We start from the raw sequence: 20091 nt of genomic DNA, 5'->3' as shown, positions 1-20091 counted from the left end.
AGGTTATAAAGTCTGCAGATTATTCTTGATTTTTGAGGGGTTATCTTCTTGCTTTTTCTTTTCTCTCCCTCTTCCTGGTCGGTGACTCTGTACCCCGGGTTCTGCCCCTTTGGCACGCTTAGGTAGAGGTTTGCAGTTGGTAAGTCTCTATGGCAATGTCATGTATTGTGCTTTCGTCTCGTTGGCAGTCGAGGCTCATTAGCATTTATAGGCTCCGACAGTGAGAGCGTCCGTGTTCCTGGAGCCTTTCTCCTAGTCTTTCCTTCCTCAATTAGTAGCCTGATAATCCAGCTATGGGGTTGCTGCTGCCTCTGCCTGGATAGTAAGAGGCTCAAAGAGCTGGCAACTCCCCACTCTATTTCCAGTCAGCACAGGGCTCTGGGTAAGGCTCAGTCAGTCAGAGCTGCTAGCATAATCAGGCGGGGTTTCCGCCCACTCAAAGATCTCTGGCTCTGCCACTCTGTCCAGTAACAGAGGCAGGCGCCCACTTCTGGGGCTCTTGGAGGTAACTCTCACTCACTGTCTGCACGCACAGACCAGGATATCCGGCCAGCAGTCTCACGCTCTGAGTGAAACCCCCAACCACATGGAAAAGTTGCAGTGTTGGAATTGGCTCTCGCTCCATCCCCATGCGCGGCTTTTGCAAGGCGCTGGGGCAGTCCGAGATTCCGCTTTGGCCCACACAAAGGCCCCTGACTCTGCCCCTTTGTGCGATAACACGGGCGTGCACTGCCGAGTCACTCGGAGGAATCTCTCACTCCCTATCTGCGCGTGCAGACCCAGGATATGAGGCCCGCCACACGGCCCTCTGAGTGAAACCCCCACCAGCATGGAAAATTTCCACCGTTGGAATTAGTTCTCGCTCCCTCCCATTTGCGGCTTTCCCAGGGCACTGGGGCTGCCCAGAGATTCTGCTTTCGGCCCACAGAAAGGCCTCTGACTCTGCCTCTCTGTGGGGTAACACGGGCACCCACTCCCGGGGCTTAGGAAGAAATCTCTCGCCCACTAACTGCGCATCGACCAGGAGATCAGGTAAAATGGCTGCCCCGCTTGTCTTTCTTTGTTTGGGTTTGGCGTGTTAGCTTGTATTGCCCGGGTTGCCACAGGATCAGTTTTTTCTCGGCTTGGATCTCCGTGCCACAGCCTGGTTCAGCCGTTTGTGCCGCGGCCTGGATCTATTCACCCCCTTTGCCCGCCTCAGTTTCTATATTCACAGTTACCAGAGAAAGCCGCCCTGTTTAGGTTAGTGAGGAAGGCGGAGCATTTCTTACTCCCTATTTTCTTCGGGGTTTGGTTATATATTTAGCCAATTTTTCACTCAACCATACCTTCGGGTATATTGCGAAGCATCTGGAGGCTCCAAGTATAGGTTTTTCTGTTTCTGGTTGAAGATCTTGTTGAGTTTTGGGGGAGATTTATCGATATCGCTTTCTACCCTGCCATTACTCTGACGTCATCTTCCGACTGTCTTAATATGGAGTGGTGTCTAGTCTTTGAAAAGCTTTATGGCTGATTGTGTTAGCCTTCAGAGGAAAGAAGTAGCATTTTCAAGTTGTAAAGACTCCAGTATTTTTTCATACTTTAGTTCTAATAACATGAAAATTATTCTGAGGTAGTGAGAAAGGAAGTAAAGGCTCTGTCTCAATTAGACTTTATTTATTTATTTATTTATTTATTTATTTATTTATTCTGTATTTTTCTGGAGTGAGAAGCGAAGAGGAGAGAGACAGATTCCCGAATGCGCCCGACCAGCATCCACCCGGCATGCCTACCAGGAGGTGATGCTCTGCCCATTTGGGGCGTTGCTTCAGTGTAACTGGAACCATTCAACACCTGAGGTGGAGGCCATGGAGCCATCCTCAGTTCCCGGGCCAACATTGCTCCCATGGAGCTGTGACTGCAGGATGGGAAGAGAGAGATAGAGAGAAAGGAGAGGGGGAAGAAGGGTGGAGAAGCAGATGGGCACTTCTCCTTTGTGCTCTGACTGGGAATTGAACCTGGGATATCCACATGTGCGGCTCATGCTCTACCACTTAGTCAGCTGGCCAGGGCTCTCAATTAGACTTTTAAATCTCTACAGCTGTATTTACTAGCTGTGGAAATTTAGGATAAGTTACTGAATTGCTTTGTGTGAAATGGGGATAATACCCACCTCAGACTTGCTATGGGAATTAAATGAGATAATTTTAAGACACATACCATGGCTATCATAGAATTTTGATGAATATTCTTATTCCTGCCATCTCTGTATTTCCCCTGCCTTTCATTTGATGAATATTTTAGCTGTTGGCTAGTGGCTTTCAAAGTGTGGTCCTCAGACCAGCCCCAGCAGCAGCTGTGAACTTGTTAGAATTACACCTCTCAAGCCCTACCCTAGACCTACAGAATTGGAAGCTCTGGGGATGGGGCCCTACGATCTGTGTTTCAGTTCTTCGTTCAGGAGATTCTGATGCACTGGTATTTGCAGAGCACTGTACTGGTGAAGCACATATGAATTACTCACTATCATGTGCCCCTCTGTCTCTTCTGTGACCACTGACACACACTTATGAAACCACTGGTCATATGGCTTTGAATTAAGATCTTTGCCTTCATAGTCTAACTCAAAACATTTGGAAAGTTACAGTTCAAGAACAGTAATCAGATTAGATTTTAACAAGAGAGTCAAGAGCTGTCTCAGATACATAAGCCTGTGGTTTTACTAAGAGAAAGAAAAGGAAGACTGTTTCAAATTATTGCTTTCTCATATGTGCCTTGACTGTGGGCCTACAGCAGACCAAGTAACCCCTTGCTCGAGCCACAGACTGTGGGTCCAAGCTGGTGAGCTTTTTTTTTTTCTCAAGCCAGATGAGCCCGCGCTCAAGCTGGCGACCTTGGAGGTCTCGAACCTGGGTCGTAGGCATCCCAGTCCGACGCTCTATCCACTGCGCCACTGCCTGGTCAGGCTCATCCTCTCATTTATACAGTATAAATATTCTTCAAAATTTTTAAAATTCAAATAATCATTAATCAGTATTGCTGCCATTACTTTTAATCAATAAGGTTTTATTTCACTTTAATTTATGTAAACTCTAGTTTATATACTAATACAGGTATTGGAGTTTTATATAAAATATACAGATAATTCCTGCCTTAGGGAATATTAAAATCTGAGATTTGGTGAAAGGTGTAATTATTTTTCTTTTTAGTTTCAAGAAATTGTACAATAGTTTGTTATGAGATATTTTGCAAACATACAACAAAGGTAGAAGAATTTTAACAATGACTTTATTTCTACCTCCTTTTATTCTAACATTAACATTTTACCCTACTTGCCTTATTACACATCTATCCATCAACTTATCTTTCTATCCTTTGAATGGTATTTAGTTTTAATACTCACTGTGAATTCTTGTACTACATTCTCCAGTGTGTTTGCTTGGATTGGTTGAATGGCCATATTTGTTGCAGATAACTTGCATAATTCTACATCATGGTTTCTTGACCCTTTATTAATTTGGAGTTTGGGTTTTGTTAATTTCTTGTTACTGAAACTTTTATGTGTTCTGAGAGTCAGAAGAGCTGCCTGAGAGTTCAAATAGGGACTCTTGAGGTGCACAGGGGGAGGAGGAAGAAAGTGACGAGCCCAGTGGGACCTGCCGACCTTTAATCTGGTGTGTGCTTATTCTCACGCAGTGCCTGTCCTGGGCCTGCTGGCTGGGGCTTTTGGGCCAGCTGAAGGCTGGGAGGCCTGAGGTCTAATGTTTCTTTGGAGGAAATGGAGGATGTAAGCTTGGCAAGGTTTCTTGTTTTCTTTCTCCTGGAATCATCAGTTTTTCTGGGTATACTGTGTCGTAAGGTAGCACCTGACACAGATGAATCTCTTTGGAATTGTATATGAATGAAGGATTGGGGCCTCCAAGACAGGTAGCAGAGGTGGGACAAAAAGGAAAGCTGAAGAGTGATTGAACTCTGTAACTCTCGTGTTGGAAGCAGACCTGCTCCCTGCTCTGATTGAAGTATCCTTCTTGTTTACAAATTTAATTGGCTTCATTGTGAGGACCAGAAAAGGCTGCTGCATTTCTAGTGGATTTCTCTTAACAACTCTTTCTGTCACTGAGTTTCTTAATTTACATGTTTCATGATCACTTGAGATATAGAAGTGTTTGATTACTCTTGCTTGGTGGTAACTGGAGTACTTTTGAGTAGGGCCTTGATTTAATTTCCCATATTGAATGAATAACTGTTCTCAAACTTACAAGGTAGATCTAGTACCCTCATCCATAAAACTAATGGCACTACTTTGGGTAAAGTATTGAAAGGATCTCAATGAGAACTTTAAATTTTGTATATATACTTTCTCCCTTAAGCTTCCTTCACTCTTTCTTCTGGAACAAGCTGAATGTATTCTCTGTGGATACATTGGTTAGAAAGGAATCCGTCCTTCCTTATGGACATCACATGTCTGAATATTACAAAAAGACTTAAAGGTGCCAATGATAGACATAATTCCCCTGATTAAACTTGAGGGCATGGATGGTATTGAACTAGTGATTCTCAGACTTGGTTGCACATTGGAATAATTTTGAGAGTTTGAAAATATTGATGCCAGTTCAATGAAGTTACAGAATGTAAAATCAATATATAAAAATCATTTAAACTCCTATACACTAGCAAAGAATAATATGCTTAGGAATAAATTTAGCAAAAGAAGGACAAAGTTTATGCTGAGAACTACAAAACATTGTTGAAAGAAGTTCAAGAAGACCAAAGAGAAAGACACCCCGTGTTTATGGATTGGAAGACTTAGTACTGCTAAAGTGGCAGTATCCCCTAAATGGATGTACAGATTCAATATAATTCCTATCAAAACCCCAACTATCATTTTTGTAGGAATTGACATGCTGATCCTAAAATTCATATGGAAATTTGAGGGACCTAGAATAGCCAAAGCAATCTTGAAAAAGAAGAACAAAGTTGGAGAACTTGCTTCATGATATCAAACTCACCACAGGGCTATTGTATTGGAAACTGTGTGAAACTCCCACGATGGTAGATCAGTGAAATAGAACTGAAAGTACAGAAATAATTTCTCATTTATTGTCATTTTTCATCAAGGATGCTAAGACAGTTTAAAGGAGAATGAATAATTTTTCAGTAAATGATGCTGGACAACTGGATAGCCATTTGCAAAAAAGTGAAGTTGGACTGCCCCCTTACACCACGGAACATTAACTCAAAGTGCATTATAGACCTAACTATAAGAGCTAAAACTAAAACTCTTAGAAGAACATATAGGAAATAGAAAAAAATTCATGACCTTGGGTTAGGCAAAGCATGAACAATAAAAGAAAAAAGATAAATTAGACTTCATCAAAATTAAAAACCTTTATATTTGAATGGACACCATTAAGAAAATGAAAAGATAACCCACATAATGGGAGAGAATATTTGCAAGTCATATCTCATAAGGGACATATCTAGAATATAAAAGAAATCTTACAAGTCAATAAAAACACAAATAACTCAATTTAAAAAATGTACAAAGGGGCCTGACCTGTGGTGGCGCAGTAGATAAAGCGTCGACCTGGAATGCTGAGGTTGCCAGTTCAAAACCCTGGGCTTGCGCCTGACCAGGCGGTGGCACAGTGGATAGTGTGTCGGACTGGGATGCTGAGGACCCAGGTTCGAGACCCCGAGGTTGCCACCTTGAGCGTGGGCTCATCTGGCTTGAGCAAAGCTCACCAGCTTGAGCCCAAGGTCGCTGGCTCGAGCAAGGGGTCCCTCGGTCTGCTGTAGACCCCCCAGTCAAGGCACATATGAGAAAGCAATCAATGAACAACTAAGGTGCTGCAACGAAAAACTAATGATTGATGCTTCTCATCTCTCCATTTCTGTCTGTCCCTGTCCCTCTCTCTGACTCTCTCTCTGTCTCTAAAAAATAAAAAAGCCCCAAAAAACCCTGGGCTTGCCTGGTCAAGGTACATATGGGAATTGATGCTTCCTGCTCCTCCCCCCTTCTCTCTCCCTTTCTCTCTCTCTCTGCTCTCTCTCTAAAAATGAATAAATAAAATCTAAAAAATATGTACAAAGGATCTGAATATGTTTTTCTAAAGAAGATGTATAAATTACCTATAAGCACACAAAAATTTTTAGCCATCGGGAAATTCAAAGCAAAACCATAGTGAGATACTGCCTCACATACATTAGGATTGGCTAGAATAAAAAAGACAGACAATAACAGGTTCTAGTGAAGATTTGGAGAAACTGGAACCCTCACACACTGGTGGTGGGAATGTAAAATGCTGCAGTTACTTTGGAAAACAGTGGACCAGTTCTTCAAAAGACAAACATAAGAGATGTCATTTACCACATGGACTCATAAGTGTACACCCAAGAAAAATGAAAAATGTACTTTACGTGAGAATTTATACATATAGGTATTCATAGCAGCAATATTTATAATAACAAAAATGGAAACAACTCAGATGTTCATCAACTGATGAATGGATAAATATTTCATACAATGGAATATTATTCAGCAATAAAAAGAAATACTGATACATGCTGTAAAATGGACAAACCTTGAAAACATTATATTTAGTGAAAGAAGCCTGTCATAAAAGACCATGTATTATACGATTCAGTTTAATGAAAGTTACTACCTTAATATAACAAATGCTACCTTGTTGTCTCTCACCACTTAGGAAATTCCAAGGGTTTTAGAAGCTTCTTGCAGAAAATGGTAACAAAGATCAAATAGGTATTTCTAATTATAAATCACAATATCACAGTTGCCCTTCCCAATAGTGCCGTTAGTTTGTAACGTTTCTTGTTTGTAAAAACATCTGTCTTATATTGTTCTTTCTCAGGATATAGCCCTCTGCTAGAGAACTGGCCTCTCTAACCTGGGTTAGGATTCTCCTGCCATCATTGCATGTGAATGGTGACAGAAGCATTTTAGAGACAAGGTTTTAGTCACAGAAATCCAAAGGTTGAAATTTCTGGTAATGTTTTCAGGTGGCATGAGTGGACAGTGAGATTTTGGGGAGCACATAATTATATGCACCTGATTTCTAAATCCTAATTATAAGAAGTGCTGCAAAGGAGAAATAAAGAATGCTTACAATTCTGGAATGGTGTTAAGCAGATGAAAGAAGGGATCAGACTTAGATTTTTAAAAATGTTCTTTTGCCCACAGAGTGGAGAATTAATATGAAAGAGGCAGAAACAGATACAGGAAGACCAGAGACTGGGCTAAGGCAGAAGCCCAGGTAAGAGGTAATGGCAGATGGACTAGGGTCATGGCAGAAGAGGTAGAGAGGAGTAGCCTTAATCAGTGTTTAGGAAAGGGATTGATAGGACTTGGAGATTCATTATGTCATGCAATAATACCTTTTGTAGAACCTTCTACATGGTTTTCTGGGATCCATCAGAGAGAAAGGCAAAGCCCCATGCTTCTAGCTGAACTTCTAGGCAACAGGCAATACGCAAGTAATATTAGGTAGTGGCAAGTGCTGTGAAGAAAAATAAAGGCAGTGGAGGAGGCCTGACAAGGGAGGTAAGGGTGGCCTGTGCAGCCAGGGAGGGCCTCTCTTTGGGGGTCACACTGAGCAGGGCCCTGAACAAAGTGAGATTGAGTCATCTAGGGGAAGGGTATCCCAGGGAGGGGAAATGGCACAAACCAAGAAAGGCCTTCCATCAGGGGCAAGTGTGACATGTGAAGAAAGAGTGAGAAAGCTCGTGTTCCCTGAGGAAGGGAGAATATGGTGGATGTGAACTCGCAGCAGGAGCTGGTAGTAGAGCACGGAGGACCTGGGAGCCATGGTAAGGAGGCTGAGAGACAGTCTAAATGAGATGTACATTCATTGGAGTTTTGAGCAAGAGAATATATGATTTATGTTTTTTAAAGATGTATATTAAGAGCACCCTTGTCTGCTGTGAGGAGTAGAAGCCAGGAGACAGTGAGGGAGTTACTGCCGGGGTCCTTGGAGTAGGGATGATGGCCTGACTTGCAGTGGGAGTGGTTAGGTTTGGGGCTTGTTTTGGTCATGGAGTCTGAGGAAAAGAAGAATCAGGATGTTATTATTATTATGGGTTTTTTTTTTGCTAAGCAATTAGCTGATTGGTTTCTTTTATGCCTCCTGTGGGCCAAGTCTCCCTGGAATCTGGGAAGTATATTCTCTGCATTACAGAACAGAGCAGGAAGGTGGTTATGTCTATCAATAGTTAGTGAGGTGATCAAAGAGTGCAAAGAGAGAAGAGAGTTTAGACACCATCCTGCAATTTCAGCATTTACAAACTGAGGAGAGGGAACTGAAAGAGGCTGGGAAGGAATGGCCAGAAAGGAGGAATAGAATGAAAACTAGAGAACTGCGGAGTTCTGAAGGTAAGGGAAGAGAAAATTTCAACAAAGTGGGTCAAGTGTGTCTTATGGCTGAGAGGCCAGAAAGAACATGTGTATTGGATTCAGTGACATGAAGGTCACTGGCAACTTTGGACAGCCACTTCACTCAAGTTGCAGGGCAGAGCCGTGAGGGCATTGGTGAAGGTGTGAGGGAAATGAGGGCAGACAACTCTTGAATATTTGATGATAAAGAGGAAAAAGAATGAAAAGTCAGGATCTAGCCAGGAAGAGGAGTAAGGCAAGGCTGTTTTTCTTGGCTGTTTTATTATTATTATTTTTAATTAGGACAATTTTAGACATGTTTAACTGCTGAAGAAGGACCGAATAGATAGGGAAATCTTCAAGGCATAAGAAAGAAAATAGATAATCAATAGGGTAAATATCCTGAAAGGCAGGAGAGAATGGGAACTAGAGAACAGTGGAGTTGGCCCTGGAAGGCAGCTTTGGCTCCCATGTGTCTGGAGTGAAGGGAGGAAGGATGCAGATGGAGGGCCATTACCTGTTTTAGTGATTGGAGCCGGAGGGGTTTCCCACAAAGCTGGGAAGTGGTAGAATCAGGCTTTGAGCTTTCCAGAAGTCTGAGTGTCTACCTTGTGCCAGATACTGTCATAGATGTTTCTGGAGGATATGAAGAGAAATAAGATATGATCCGGACCCTGAAGGAACTCCTGGGATATTGGGGAGACAACCTCATTCATGGTCACCTGCAATGCAGGGTGATAAGCACTACACTGTTGACATGTGTGACATACTCAATTGTTAACATCTGGTGTTACCTAGGTTGGTGAGGGAAATACTGGAGAGTGGGAAGAAAGAGCCAAGTCTTGTGGAGAAGTGGGCAAGGGGTGTGTGGTTATATAGTTTATAAAATTTTCTTTGAAAAGACTGATATTTTGATAAATCCCCAAGGGAAAAATGTCATACAACCAACTGCAGTGCCATTGAAAATCAGTGTTCTCCTTCTTTGATGGGTTTCCTTTTGAAGGGGAAAATAATTGGAACCCCAATACTGAACTATTTTAAAATTACTTTTATTATAGCCACACTTAAACTTGTACAAACATAATACAAGGCACAAGCACATTTAGATTTATATCTCTTAAATGAGAACATCAGAATAAATGTATAAGATGCATATTAACTAAAATTACAGACTAACAAAATTTAAGTTAACATTAATGTGATGGATGATGGCTAGTTTCCCCTACATCACTTTTTACAGTCAAGCTCTGAGTTTGGTATGTTCCAGTGAACAACTGGCAATTCAGTGTTCTGGCCACTTGCCAGTTCACTGAGACTGGGTCTACATACTTCATCCCCCTTTCACCTGCCTGTGACAGTGGAAACATTCTTATCTGGAAAAGCAGGACCGTGCCACAAACGCAACCATGAGCACTAAAATTGAGTAGAAATGGGGTTTTCCTTGAGAAGGTCCAAAGTATGCTTTTATTAATGTTATTAAAAAAACATAAAATGGATAAACATCTTGCCATGGAGAATTCATGGGCTCCCAAGAATACACCTTTGCACTCAGTTTGAAAAGAACTATGCTAGTTGGGCGTCCAAGTGCTCTGAGAGCAGACGGGCTGGGCATTGCGCCAGCCTGGGGGACAAGACCAGGAAGGCTTTCTGAGACAGAGACGCCGAAGGATGGAAACTGGAGAACTAAGGTTTCTTTTTAACTGTACTTACAGCTTCTTGTGTGGTTTGAGGCTTCTCTTTAATCATCTGCTGGGAGGTTTTTTGTTTTATCAGTCTTCTGATGTACTGAGTGGTTGGCAAAGGGGTAGAAGGTGAAGCCATTGCTAGTAATAATCATGTTTATGAAAAGCCAACGTTTCTGAAAATGGTTTTTTAATAAAAAGTTTTAGGACCATTCTCTACCAGGGAACAAGGGGATAATTTGCTCCCTACCTATAGATTATTGATTTACTTGAATTTTTTCAAACCATTATGCATTTCCAAACCAAGATGCTTTCGGGGTGTTAAAAGCCTATTGAATTGTGAAAGATATATCATCTTGAGTTCATTAATAATTTAACTCTACAGCATCCAACAAAGAAGGCTTTATTCTTGGATCATGTGCAGAGATCATAGTCTCAACTGGAATAAACAGAATATTGGCCTAAATATAAGATGTTATTTAGAACACTCTTGAGACATTATGATGTAATTGTGTACCGAGGCAGAGAAGTGTTAATCTACATTTTATTAAATATCCATTTTAGTGTATAGCATTGTGCCAGGAATGATAAAAAGTGAACTATAAACTCAAGGTACTTAGTTCCCCATCACCTTCCTTCCCATCTATAGCTGAGTTAGCAATGAGAAACCCAGGGTCAATAGTTCACCAGCTCAGCTACAATGCAGGTGGTCTGCCAGTCCTTCTTGGATCTCAGAACCCCAGCAACTGCATCCAGAAGCATCCAAGAGCCTGGAGATCAGTTTAAACTTTCAGTGAATGGTGCACATTACCCCTTTCCTCTCAGCAGTACCTACTTTCCTCTTACCTCACTGCCCCGCCATCATGAGACTAATCTCCAAGGGTTGTATCTGTTTTGAGACTTTCATTTCTGCATGCCTGCCTATACTTTAGAAACAGCTATTCTGCTATCCAGTTATACTTTACGTTTGCATACCTCTTTTCACTTTTCCTTGCATTTTCATGTATTTACCCTCATGAAGGACTCTCCATTTCCCCCAGGAGGAGGCTTGGCAGGTAGTATTGTCCCATTTTATAATTGAAGGTGCTGTAGCTGGAGATGTTATAGACTTGCCCAATATGCCGGGAGAAAGCATTAGAGCTTGTACTTTAGTCTTAATTGTTAGAATTCAGTTCCCTTGACTGTTTATTGTAATGCTTTTTTGTTTTCTCTTACAGAAACATTTTTTAAGGAAGGTATAATCTATTGACAGAATATATAGTAAACATATATGTATGTATGTATACATACGTATATTATTCTTGGGTGGATCTATTAAGAACTTTGTCTAAATGTTGTAGCTTTTTTAAAATTTATTTTTATTTATTTTGTTTTATATTATTTTTTTCATTTTTCTGAAGCTGGAAACGGGGAGGCAGTCAGACAGACTCCCGCATGCACCCAACCGGGATCCACCTGGCATGCCCACCAGGGGGCGATGCTCTGCCCCTCTGGGGCGTCACTCTGTTGCATCCAGAGCCATTCTAGCGCCTGAGGCAGAGGCCACAGAGCCATCCTCAGCGCCTGGGCCATTTTTGCTCTAATGGAGCCTTGGCTGCGGGAGGGGAAGAGAGAGACAGAGAGGAAGGAGAGGGGGAGGGGCGGAGAAGCAGATGGGCACTTCTCCTGTGTGCCCTGGCTGGGAATCGAACCCAGGACTCCTGCACGCCAGGCTGATGCTGTACCGCTAAGCCAACCGGCCAGGGCTAAATGTTTTAGCTCTTTTTGCCTCGTGCAGCTAATGGATGAGAACACCTATGAAGAAAGCCCTTTGGTGCATTGGAAAATAACACCCCCGAAAGGGGTCTAGGAGAAGTCTCTTTCTGGGAAGGTTCCATTGTACATAATTCATAGGCTCTCAGGGCTGGAAGAGACAATACAAATTAGCTTGTTTACCAGGTGTTTGATTGTTAGATCCCATTTGAATCCTTGAGGGCTGTGGAATAATTTTGAGGAATAATCCTTTTTATACATGACCCTTCGTGGCCTAATAAATGTTATGTTCTACCAGACTAATTAAGTGAAATGGTGAGTATCCAAAACAAAAGTTGTTTCTTTCTTTCTCTGGTCATCAGGTTATTTGAAATGTACTATTTGAAACATTTTTCCTTAGAATTTGTTAGCTGTTATGAAAATTGCATATTTAGACATTTGGTTTTTATAATTTTTTAAAATTTTATTGTTTTTAGAGGGAGAGGGAGAGAAAGGGAGAAAAACATTGGTTTGTTGTTCCACTTATTTTTGCATTCATTGGTTGATTTTTGCATGTGCCTTGACTGGGGATTGAACCTGCAACCTTGGAATATTGGGACAATGCTCTAACCAACTGAGCTTCCTGGCCAGAACTAGACATTTGTTTAATGCTCTTGTGTAATTGGAATGTATTTTTTTAAGTGTGACTGATCTTTTTCTCTTTCTATGTTTCTCTGTCTTTATTTACAAGCTCAATGCCAGTTTCTTCCAGAATTGTTAACCATTTACCTGTATTTGGTTCATATAACATGCACAAGGGTCAGTGAATGTTTTCAGTTTTTGTGTGCTATACTCAGAATTTTTAAAGAAGAGAGGAAGAGTTTGAGATTAAATTTTTAGTGCAAGCCAATACAAGACATATAATGAACCTATGATACTTGAAAATTTAATAAGAAGCAATAACGAGAGCTGGTAGTTTTTTCTCTTTGCCTTTGAATAGAAATGTAGGCCCCTAGCAATGGCTTGTCAAGTGCCTGTGCTAAAGCATTACTTAACAGCTTACACTTATAAATCTTTCTTGATGCACTGTGTCTTAGAATTTTAAGAAAAAGGGTATATAGGATTTATACAATTACACCCTGTCGTTGTTGTGTACAGCTCTAATTTCTGTCCTAAAGTCATGGATCATGTAATATTGTGGCCAGGGAAGTACTTGTGGGAAGCTTAAAAGTTTATTGGTTTTATGTATTGTGATTGCAGTGTATCTAAGAACATTACATTAGCAAATAGAACATTCACAAATAGGACATTCATTATAAACCTTTGGGCAAGCTTATATTCAACTTTACAAATTTGCAATATAAGTGGAAATGATTTTTTTTTTTACCTCTAAATTCTCATAGATCTTTTAGTTCTTATTTAACTCTAGATTTTATGTATAGACCTAAATCATTCTAAGAAGAGGCTTAGATAGAGGTGTGTGGGGTATCCTGTTAGAAATACCTGCTCCTAGAAATAGGAGCTCCTTTACCATGAGTGGCTGAACTGCTCACCTCTGGGGACTGGAGAAAGGATATTCTGAGGTCAAAGGATTGGCATTTAACCTCGACGTTGTTCATAGGAAGTCTAGGACAGGTGAAATGGAGTAGAAATATGACCAAATACCCTGCATTTGCATATTTTTAAAAGGCTTCCATATACAACATTTCAGACGTACCTTTGTTTATGTGAGTTTTTTAAAGCCTATATGAGGTTACCATAGCAAGTATTATTGTCCCGCTTTTAAAAATTAAGGGAAGCGGCCCTGGCCGGTTGGCTCAGTAGTAGAGCATCAGCCTGGCATGCAGGAGTCCCGGGTTCGATTCCCGGCCAGGGCACACAGGAGAAGTGCCCATCTGCTTCTCCACCCCTCCCCCTCTCCTTCCTCTCTGTCTCTCTCTTCCCCTCCCGCAGCCAAGGCTCTATTGGAGCAAAGATGGCCCAGGCACTGGGGATGGCTCTGTGGCCTCTGCCTCAGGCGCTAGAATGGCTCTGGATGCAACAGAGCAATGCCCCAGATGGGCAGAGCATCGCCCCCTGGTGGGCATGCCTGGTGGATCCTGGTCGGGTGCATGAGGGAGTCTGTCTGACTGCCTCCCTGTTTCCAGCTTCAGAAAAATACAAAAAAAAAAAATTAAGGGAAGCAAGTCTGGATCATAATTTAAGTAATGTTCCCATTGTCACCTGACAGAGTGGTGCTGGGGCTAGAGCCTGGATACTAGGATTTGACATTCATTTCCTCAGATGCCTTCCCCCTGAGCCCAGGGACCATACATTTTCAGAGTCTTTCTAGTTGAGTTTCAAGTGGCAGCTGGAGAGGTCAAGGTAGTAATACTGGAAAGGGTGTGGCAGGTGGAAGAGTGGTGTGGACAGGCCTTCACATGGTTTATTCACTTGTCCTTTCGTCAGCCACCTTTGCTGTGTCTCTGAAACTCTTCCTCCTTTCCTTGCTGCTGCCCTCTTTCTGGCACTGGAGACCATGTTCCACCCAGTCACTCTCAGCAAAAGTCATTGTTCACCCTTCTCTTGAAAGAGAAAGCGAAAGCTAAAATATGGTATTGAAATTGTAGCCAATTGTAAGGGAAGAGTGATTGAAGAAAACCTCTGCTCCCAGGTGGCTTTTTTATTCTTCAATTCATGCCAAACCGTGAACACGTTCCCATGTCTCTCAATGTCATTTGAAAATATTTTTCATGATTCTTCAGTTTTCCATTGCATGAAGTTAGCATAATTTATTTATGTATTGTTCTGTTTTGGATATTTAGGTTACTTTCCAGGCTTTATTTTTATTTTTTTCTATAAAGTGTATCATAGAAAAAAAATGAACTCTTTGGAGAAGAGAATTATTAAGTACTTGAAGAGATGCTGGTCTGGTTTAAATGGTTTTCCTTAGTCATTGATTCATTAGTACATTGTAACAGTAATTTCAGTCAGATAAAAATATGATTATTTTTATGAAATATAATTGTTTTATTTTCAGATGGAGAAAATAAATGTAGTCAATGAAAGGAAAAATTTTCACAATTGTGTCATTAGTATTCTTACAATAAAAATTATTTGGTAGTTGAGCTTTTATAAGGTTGGCACAACAGCAATATTTTTAATGTAGCAGGTTGATACATAAATGTGTAAATGTAAAAGATTTGAACTGAATTATAAATAATGATCACTTTGTAAGAGTCATTAATCCATTGACTAGATAATATATTTTTGGGTTGTCTCCATCAAACATTTGAGCTTGATTTTTGCTCTTTTCATCATGATTATAGAAAAGAGTTGACCAAGTAAGAGCAAATTAGTAGGAATTGAAAGGCCAATTTAAGAGCTTTATCTTCTAAAACCACAGGCTTTGATTTCCCGTGGGTGTGTAGGGTGGGTTAGGAGGAAGAAGGGAGGAGTTGGAGATTTCCATAATGGAGTTAGTTCCTCTCCTTCCTTCTCAGTCTGCCTCACATCTCCATCCACCGACCAAGATCCAGGTGCAATAGGCAATAAGGAGGTCAACTTTGTCCTTGATATTTATTCTTCCTCTTCTCTTCTCTGGGTTTCTTTATTCCCAGGTTCTACTTAAGCCTCCTCATCATAGCATTTACCAAGGCCCATAGTTTTGGGAAGGTCTCATTCTTCCAAATTGTCTTTGACATTACCTTTTCTAGGTGTATTTGTTATTAAGGGTGTTCCTAGGTAACTCAGTGTCCTAATTTCATTTTGTTTCTGTTTGGCTAGCTCTGTACAAGGGTCACAATTCTAGTTCTGAGCAAACTTTGAAGGACAGGACCACTAGATAAAAATAAAACTGGGAAGGCTAAGCATAAGTTTAGAAAAAAAGTAGAAGGCTTTTGCCATTAGTACAAAAGAGTGTTTCTTCTTTTCCCAGTCTACGATGGGTAAAATGTGAGCATATAGGAATTTGACTTGTTGCCTTGAATAACTCAATATTCTTAGGATGAAGTCATACAAAATTGTCAGTCTCTGCATTCTTTCCAAAGTGATGGCTCTGGATATTCACACTTGTGATGATTTCTGTTTCCTGAGTACAAGAACCCCAGGACTTCCAAGTACAGAAGAAGAGGCAGTGGTGGTTTTGTAACCATTGTGCTACTGTAATGCAGTCATGGTCTGTGTTTTTTCTTCTTCACTTCTAGTGCCTGAAACAGTACATGCAGCTGGCAATCCGAGAAGGATGTGGATCTCCCATCACTTGCCCTGACATGGTGTGCCTAAACCAGGGGACCCTACAGGAAGCTGAGGTATGGATGAGTGCCATGATCTTCTTTTTCCTCTGGACATTATTTCTGAGGAGCTTGACTCTGTTCTTTCCTAACAGGGAATCTAGAAACAAAACGCAGAGGTTGACTTAGTGGAGTGCTTTATTGCTTCCCACCTGTGTATTCTTTATACAAACTGTTAAAGCTGCTGTTTGCCTCAGTTCTATTTATATATGCTACCTGAGAGTTGAAGAAGCTCTAGAATAGATAGGCAAAAGTGTGGAAATCAAGTTTACCAAATGTGAGGTTTGGAGACTGAGTAGTGAGTGTGGCCTTTCATACTTGAGAGATAAACAGCAGAATAGCCACAGTCAGAGACAGACAATAAACTAGTATTTGGGTCTACAAGGTAGTCTGAGTTGAACCATTTCCAACGAGCAAAGACAGGCCTTTTACTTAATCTTTATCAGGCATCAGAAATATCTTTTTTCAGTGAGTTCTTCCACCATTTTCTTAAGACGGTGATATATCCCCCTCCTTTGTTTCTTCTCTCCCTGATCAGTAGCTTGTCCTTAAGTCTACTGTTCATCCTCAGAGCCAGACAACTGTAAATCAGAAGATGACCAACTCTTGTCCATTTGTAGGGAGTCAATAAGTGTCTCAAAGAAGTCCCAAGAAGCAGATGAAATGGCATTCATTCAGCAAACACAGCATGCCTGCTGTGCATCAGGCACTTTTCCGGTGGTTTTTATAGTCAGTATGCTAACTATCTAATCCTCTCAAAAAGCTTATAAAACTGAGGCCCAGGGGGTTTAAGTAATTTGCTCAAAAGTGTATATCTATAAAAGTAGAAGAGCTAGAAATTAAGTTCAGTTCTTTCTGACAACCATAATAATTATATGGCTTTAAGAGTAGAACTAGGAAGATAGAATGTGTGATAATTGGAAGCTGAATAGTGAATGTGTATAGATACATATATGTATGTGCAGATATGTACATGTGTATATTTGCATGTATGTGTATATATACATGCTCCTTTACACACACACACACACACATTCTTTTTTTTTTCTTTCTGAAGTTGGAAACGGGAAGGCAGTCAGGCAGACTCCTGCATGCACCCAACTAGGATCCACCCGGCATGCCCACCAGGGGGCGATGCTCTGCCCATCTGGGGCGTTGCTCTGTTGCAACCAGAGCTATTCTAGTGCCTGAGGCAGAGGCCATAGAGCCACCCCCAGTGCCCAGGCCAACTTTGCTCCAATGGAACCCTGGCTGCGGGAGGGGAAGAGAGAGACAGGAAGGAGAGGGGGAGGGGTAGAGAAGCAGATGGGCACCTCTCCTGTGTGCCCTGGCCGGGAATCGAACCCGGGACTCCTGCACGCCAGGCCGATGCTCTACCATTGAGCAAACCAGCCAGGGCCACATACATTCTTATATAAAATTGTTTTCTTTGTAAGCAAAGCAGTCAGAAAGCTGTTACAGACCACTTCTAATCAGTGTGTCTCTGGATGTTCCATATTTAGCGTATGGAGTATCAGCTTAGTGGTATGCGTGAGCTTGAAGAGTTTTTAGGGAAGAATCAAAGCAATACATAATGTTTTAGAAATGATTCATTTTAGGAAAATCATGAAATAATTGATTTTTCTGACAAAAATGTAACACTGAATATGTAAAGGTGTGGTGGAAAATATTGCTTACTTTTGTGTAAGTAATGGGCAAAAGGAAATTAAAGTGGGGAAAGATTAGGTTAGTTACCAAGAGTATTATTGTTCTATGCCACCCAGAAATAGTATTCAAAATGAGATTTAAGTATTCAGGAGTCTCATTCTATGTATAATGCTTCCAAGAAAGATACTTCCTTTTTGACTTCTTTGATGTTAGATGAATGAACGAGTGTTTATATGGTCCACAATGTGCCAGGCCCTGGTACACACCAGGACAGAGAGGTGAATAAGACAGGCTTAGTACTATCGGTCCTCTCACAATAGCTTCTGTTCTAGCAGAGAGACAGTAAACTGATTATAAAAATGAAAAGCGTGACATGGAGTGGGCTACAAGAGCTGTGTCTGGTATGAAATGTTACTTAATTCATGTATGCAAAATCTATTAAACATAAATGAGTGATTTAGTGAAGCTTCAAGCCTTTGAAATTATTCACAGTGCTATATTCTATACCTGGGCTGTCTGAAGCAGTAGCCATAGTAGCCATTGGCTTCATATGGCTATTTACAATTTATTAAAATTAAATAAAATAAAAAATTCATTCCTTTGGTTGCACTAATAACATTTCAAGTAGACACACGTGGCTATTGACTACCAGACTGTACAGCATGAAAATAGAACATTTCCATCATAGCAGAAAGTTCAATTGTATTGCATTGGAATAGACTTTTATATGAATAGTAGCCATTAACTATTGACATTTTGGATATCAGATGTTAGGGCTAATGTATTTCAACAAGTGAGTGAAAGCCATCATTTGTCTCTCTGATTTTCTTTTTCTTTTTTATTTATTGATTTTAGCGAGACAGGAAGGGAGAGATACAGGAACATAAATCTGTTCCTCTATGTGCTCTGACAGGGGATCAAACCAGCAACCTCTGTGCTTCTAGACAGGACGATACTCTAACGGAGCTATGTGGCCAGAGTGTGTCTCAATGATTTTCATTTCCAGTTCCCCAGCAGTTCTCCTCTCCTTTTTCATCCTTACCCCTTTCCCACTGTCCCTGTCCCTGTTCTCATATACGCTTTCCTAGTTCTGATTCTATTCTCCCAGTTTTACTCTGAAAACAATCTTCTAGTCTGTGTCAAAACCAAACAAATCCATGGTGGCTCTTAAAAATTACAAAAGGATATTTGAAAAAACAGAACAAAAACATATTCTGAATGAAACATGGTATTGACTAAATTTTCCAAAGTCTGTTTCCCATTAGATGAGTAAGAAGATCCTTCAGGGCGTTAATGGACCTTTCTGTACTTGTTAGGCTTGCTGAGAGCCTGACTGGAGATGGCCAAGAATGTACAGTAATCATGTTCTTAACCAACTTGCCATGATTTTTTTTTCAGAGTGAAAAAATATGTGATGGTAGTGATGGTGATTGTCTTTCATTTTGAATTGAGAAATGACTAGAAGATTATGTTGGAGATATTGGTAGCTTCATCAGTTTATACTAGACTATTCCCTTCAAAGCAAACACCACACAACACATGAACTTGGGCTGTACTGTCTTCTTTTCTGACTTGCTTCACATCAAGCTTTCCTCATATATAGTTATTATGATAATCTGTAGCTCTTAATCTAAATTTTATTGACTATATCACAATGGGGCTTGACTCATTATGCTTGACTGTATTCTATCTCCATGACTACTTTCTCTGCCTTTAAAAAAAGTATTGAATTACACAGCTAATACATAAATATACTTTGCTTATTAAAAAATAATTCTGGTTAAAGATTAAGTTCCCTTTGTCCTGCTGCTATTTATATTACAATATATGGTTCTTCATCATTTATTGCCTTATAAAATGCTTGTAAGTAGAATATTTCTTCATTGTCAGAGGACACAAGGAACTGAAGCTCTTTCCCCTGAAGGCTTCCCTGCATGGGTCTAGTTTACATCATTGGCTGTGCTCCATCTGTCTGCCTCTTGCAGGCTTTAGGTCCTGCCTGCCTTCTTAATGCTTCCAAATTGGCTCAGCTGTGGCTCTGCTCATTTTATTAGCAATAGCTTCATCAGCAAGACATTTCATGTCCAGTTGCAGTCCTACTTGTTTGTATAGGAAGCAGTAGAAAAGGCAGCTTCAGTGTCAGGGAAGCTGCGGGGAGGACGTGCCCCTGTAGGCCTGTGCCCCAAGAGGTGCTCCCCCAGAGCCGGGAACAAGGGAAGCTTTCCTTCCTTGTGTCATCTGGTGCTTTCAGCTGTTGCTCTGCAGGGCTTTTCTGATAGACTTGATCCAGGGATCTTGTCCAACATGGGATTATGAAAGACAGGACACAGATTGTTTATTCTGATAGCATTACTTAAGTCACAGCCTTTACTTGAAGTCAGTAGCCTTGTTA

At 40.9% G+C, this 20091-nt stretch overlaps 1 protein-coding gene across 2 annotated transcripts in view; it reads left to right on the top strand.

Moving 5' to 3' along the window:
* Positions 1-20091, top strand: part of RNF144B (ring finger protein 144B) — a 306840-nt gene that overhangs the window by 245801 nt on the left and 40948 nt on the right. For both annotated transcript variants that reach the window (XM_066268306.1, XM_066268307.1), the window contains exon 3: positions 15966-16070. In XM_066268306.1, coding sequence (XP_066124403.1) covers positions 15966-16070 — 105 coding nt within the window. The remainder of the gene's footprint in view (positions 1-15965; positions 16071-20091) is intronic.

Source organism: Saccopteryx bilineata, chromosome 3, assembly GCF_036850765.1.
Source record: "Saccopteryx bilineata isolate mSacBil1 chromosome 3, mSacBil1_pri_phased_curated, whole genome shotgun sequence".
NCBI lineage: Eukaryota > Metazoa > Chordata > Mammalia > Chiroptera > Emballonuridae > Saccopteryx > Saccopteryx bilineata.
The sequence above is the reverse complement of the archived record's forward strand: the minus strand, read 5'-3'. Positions and strand labels throughout refer to the sequence as shown.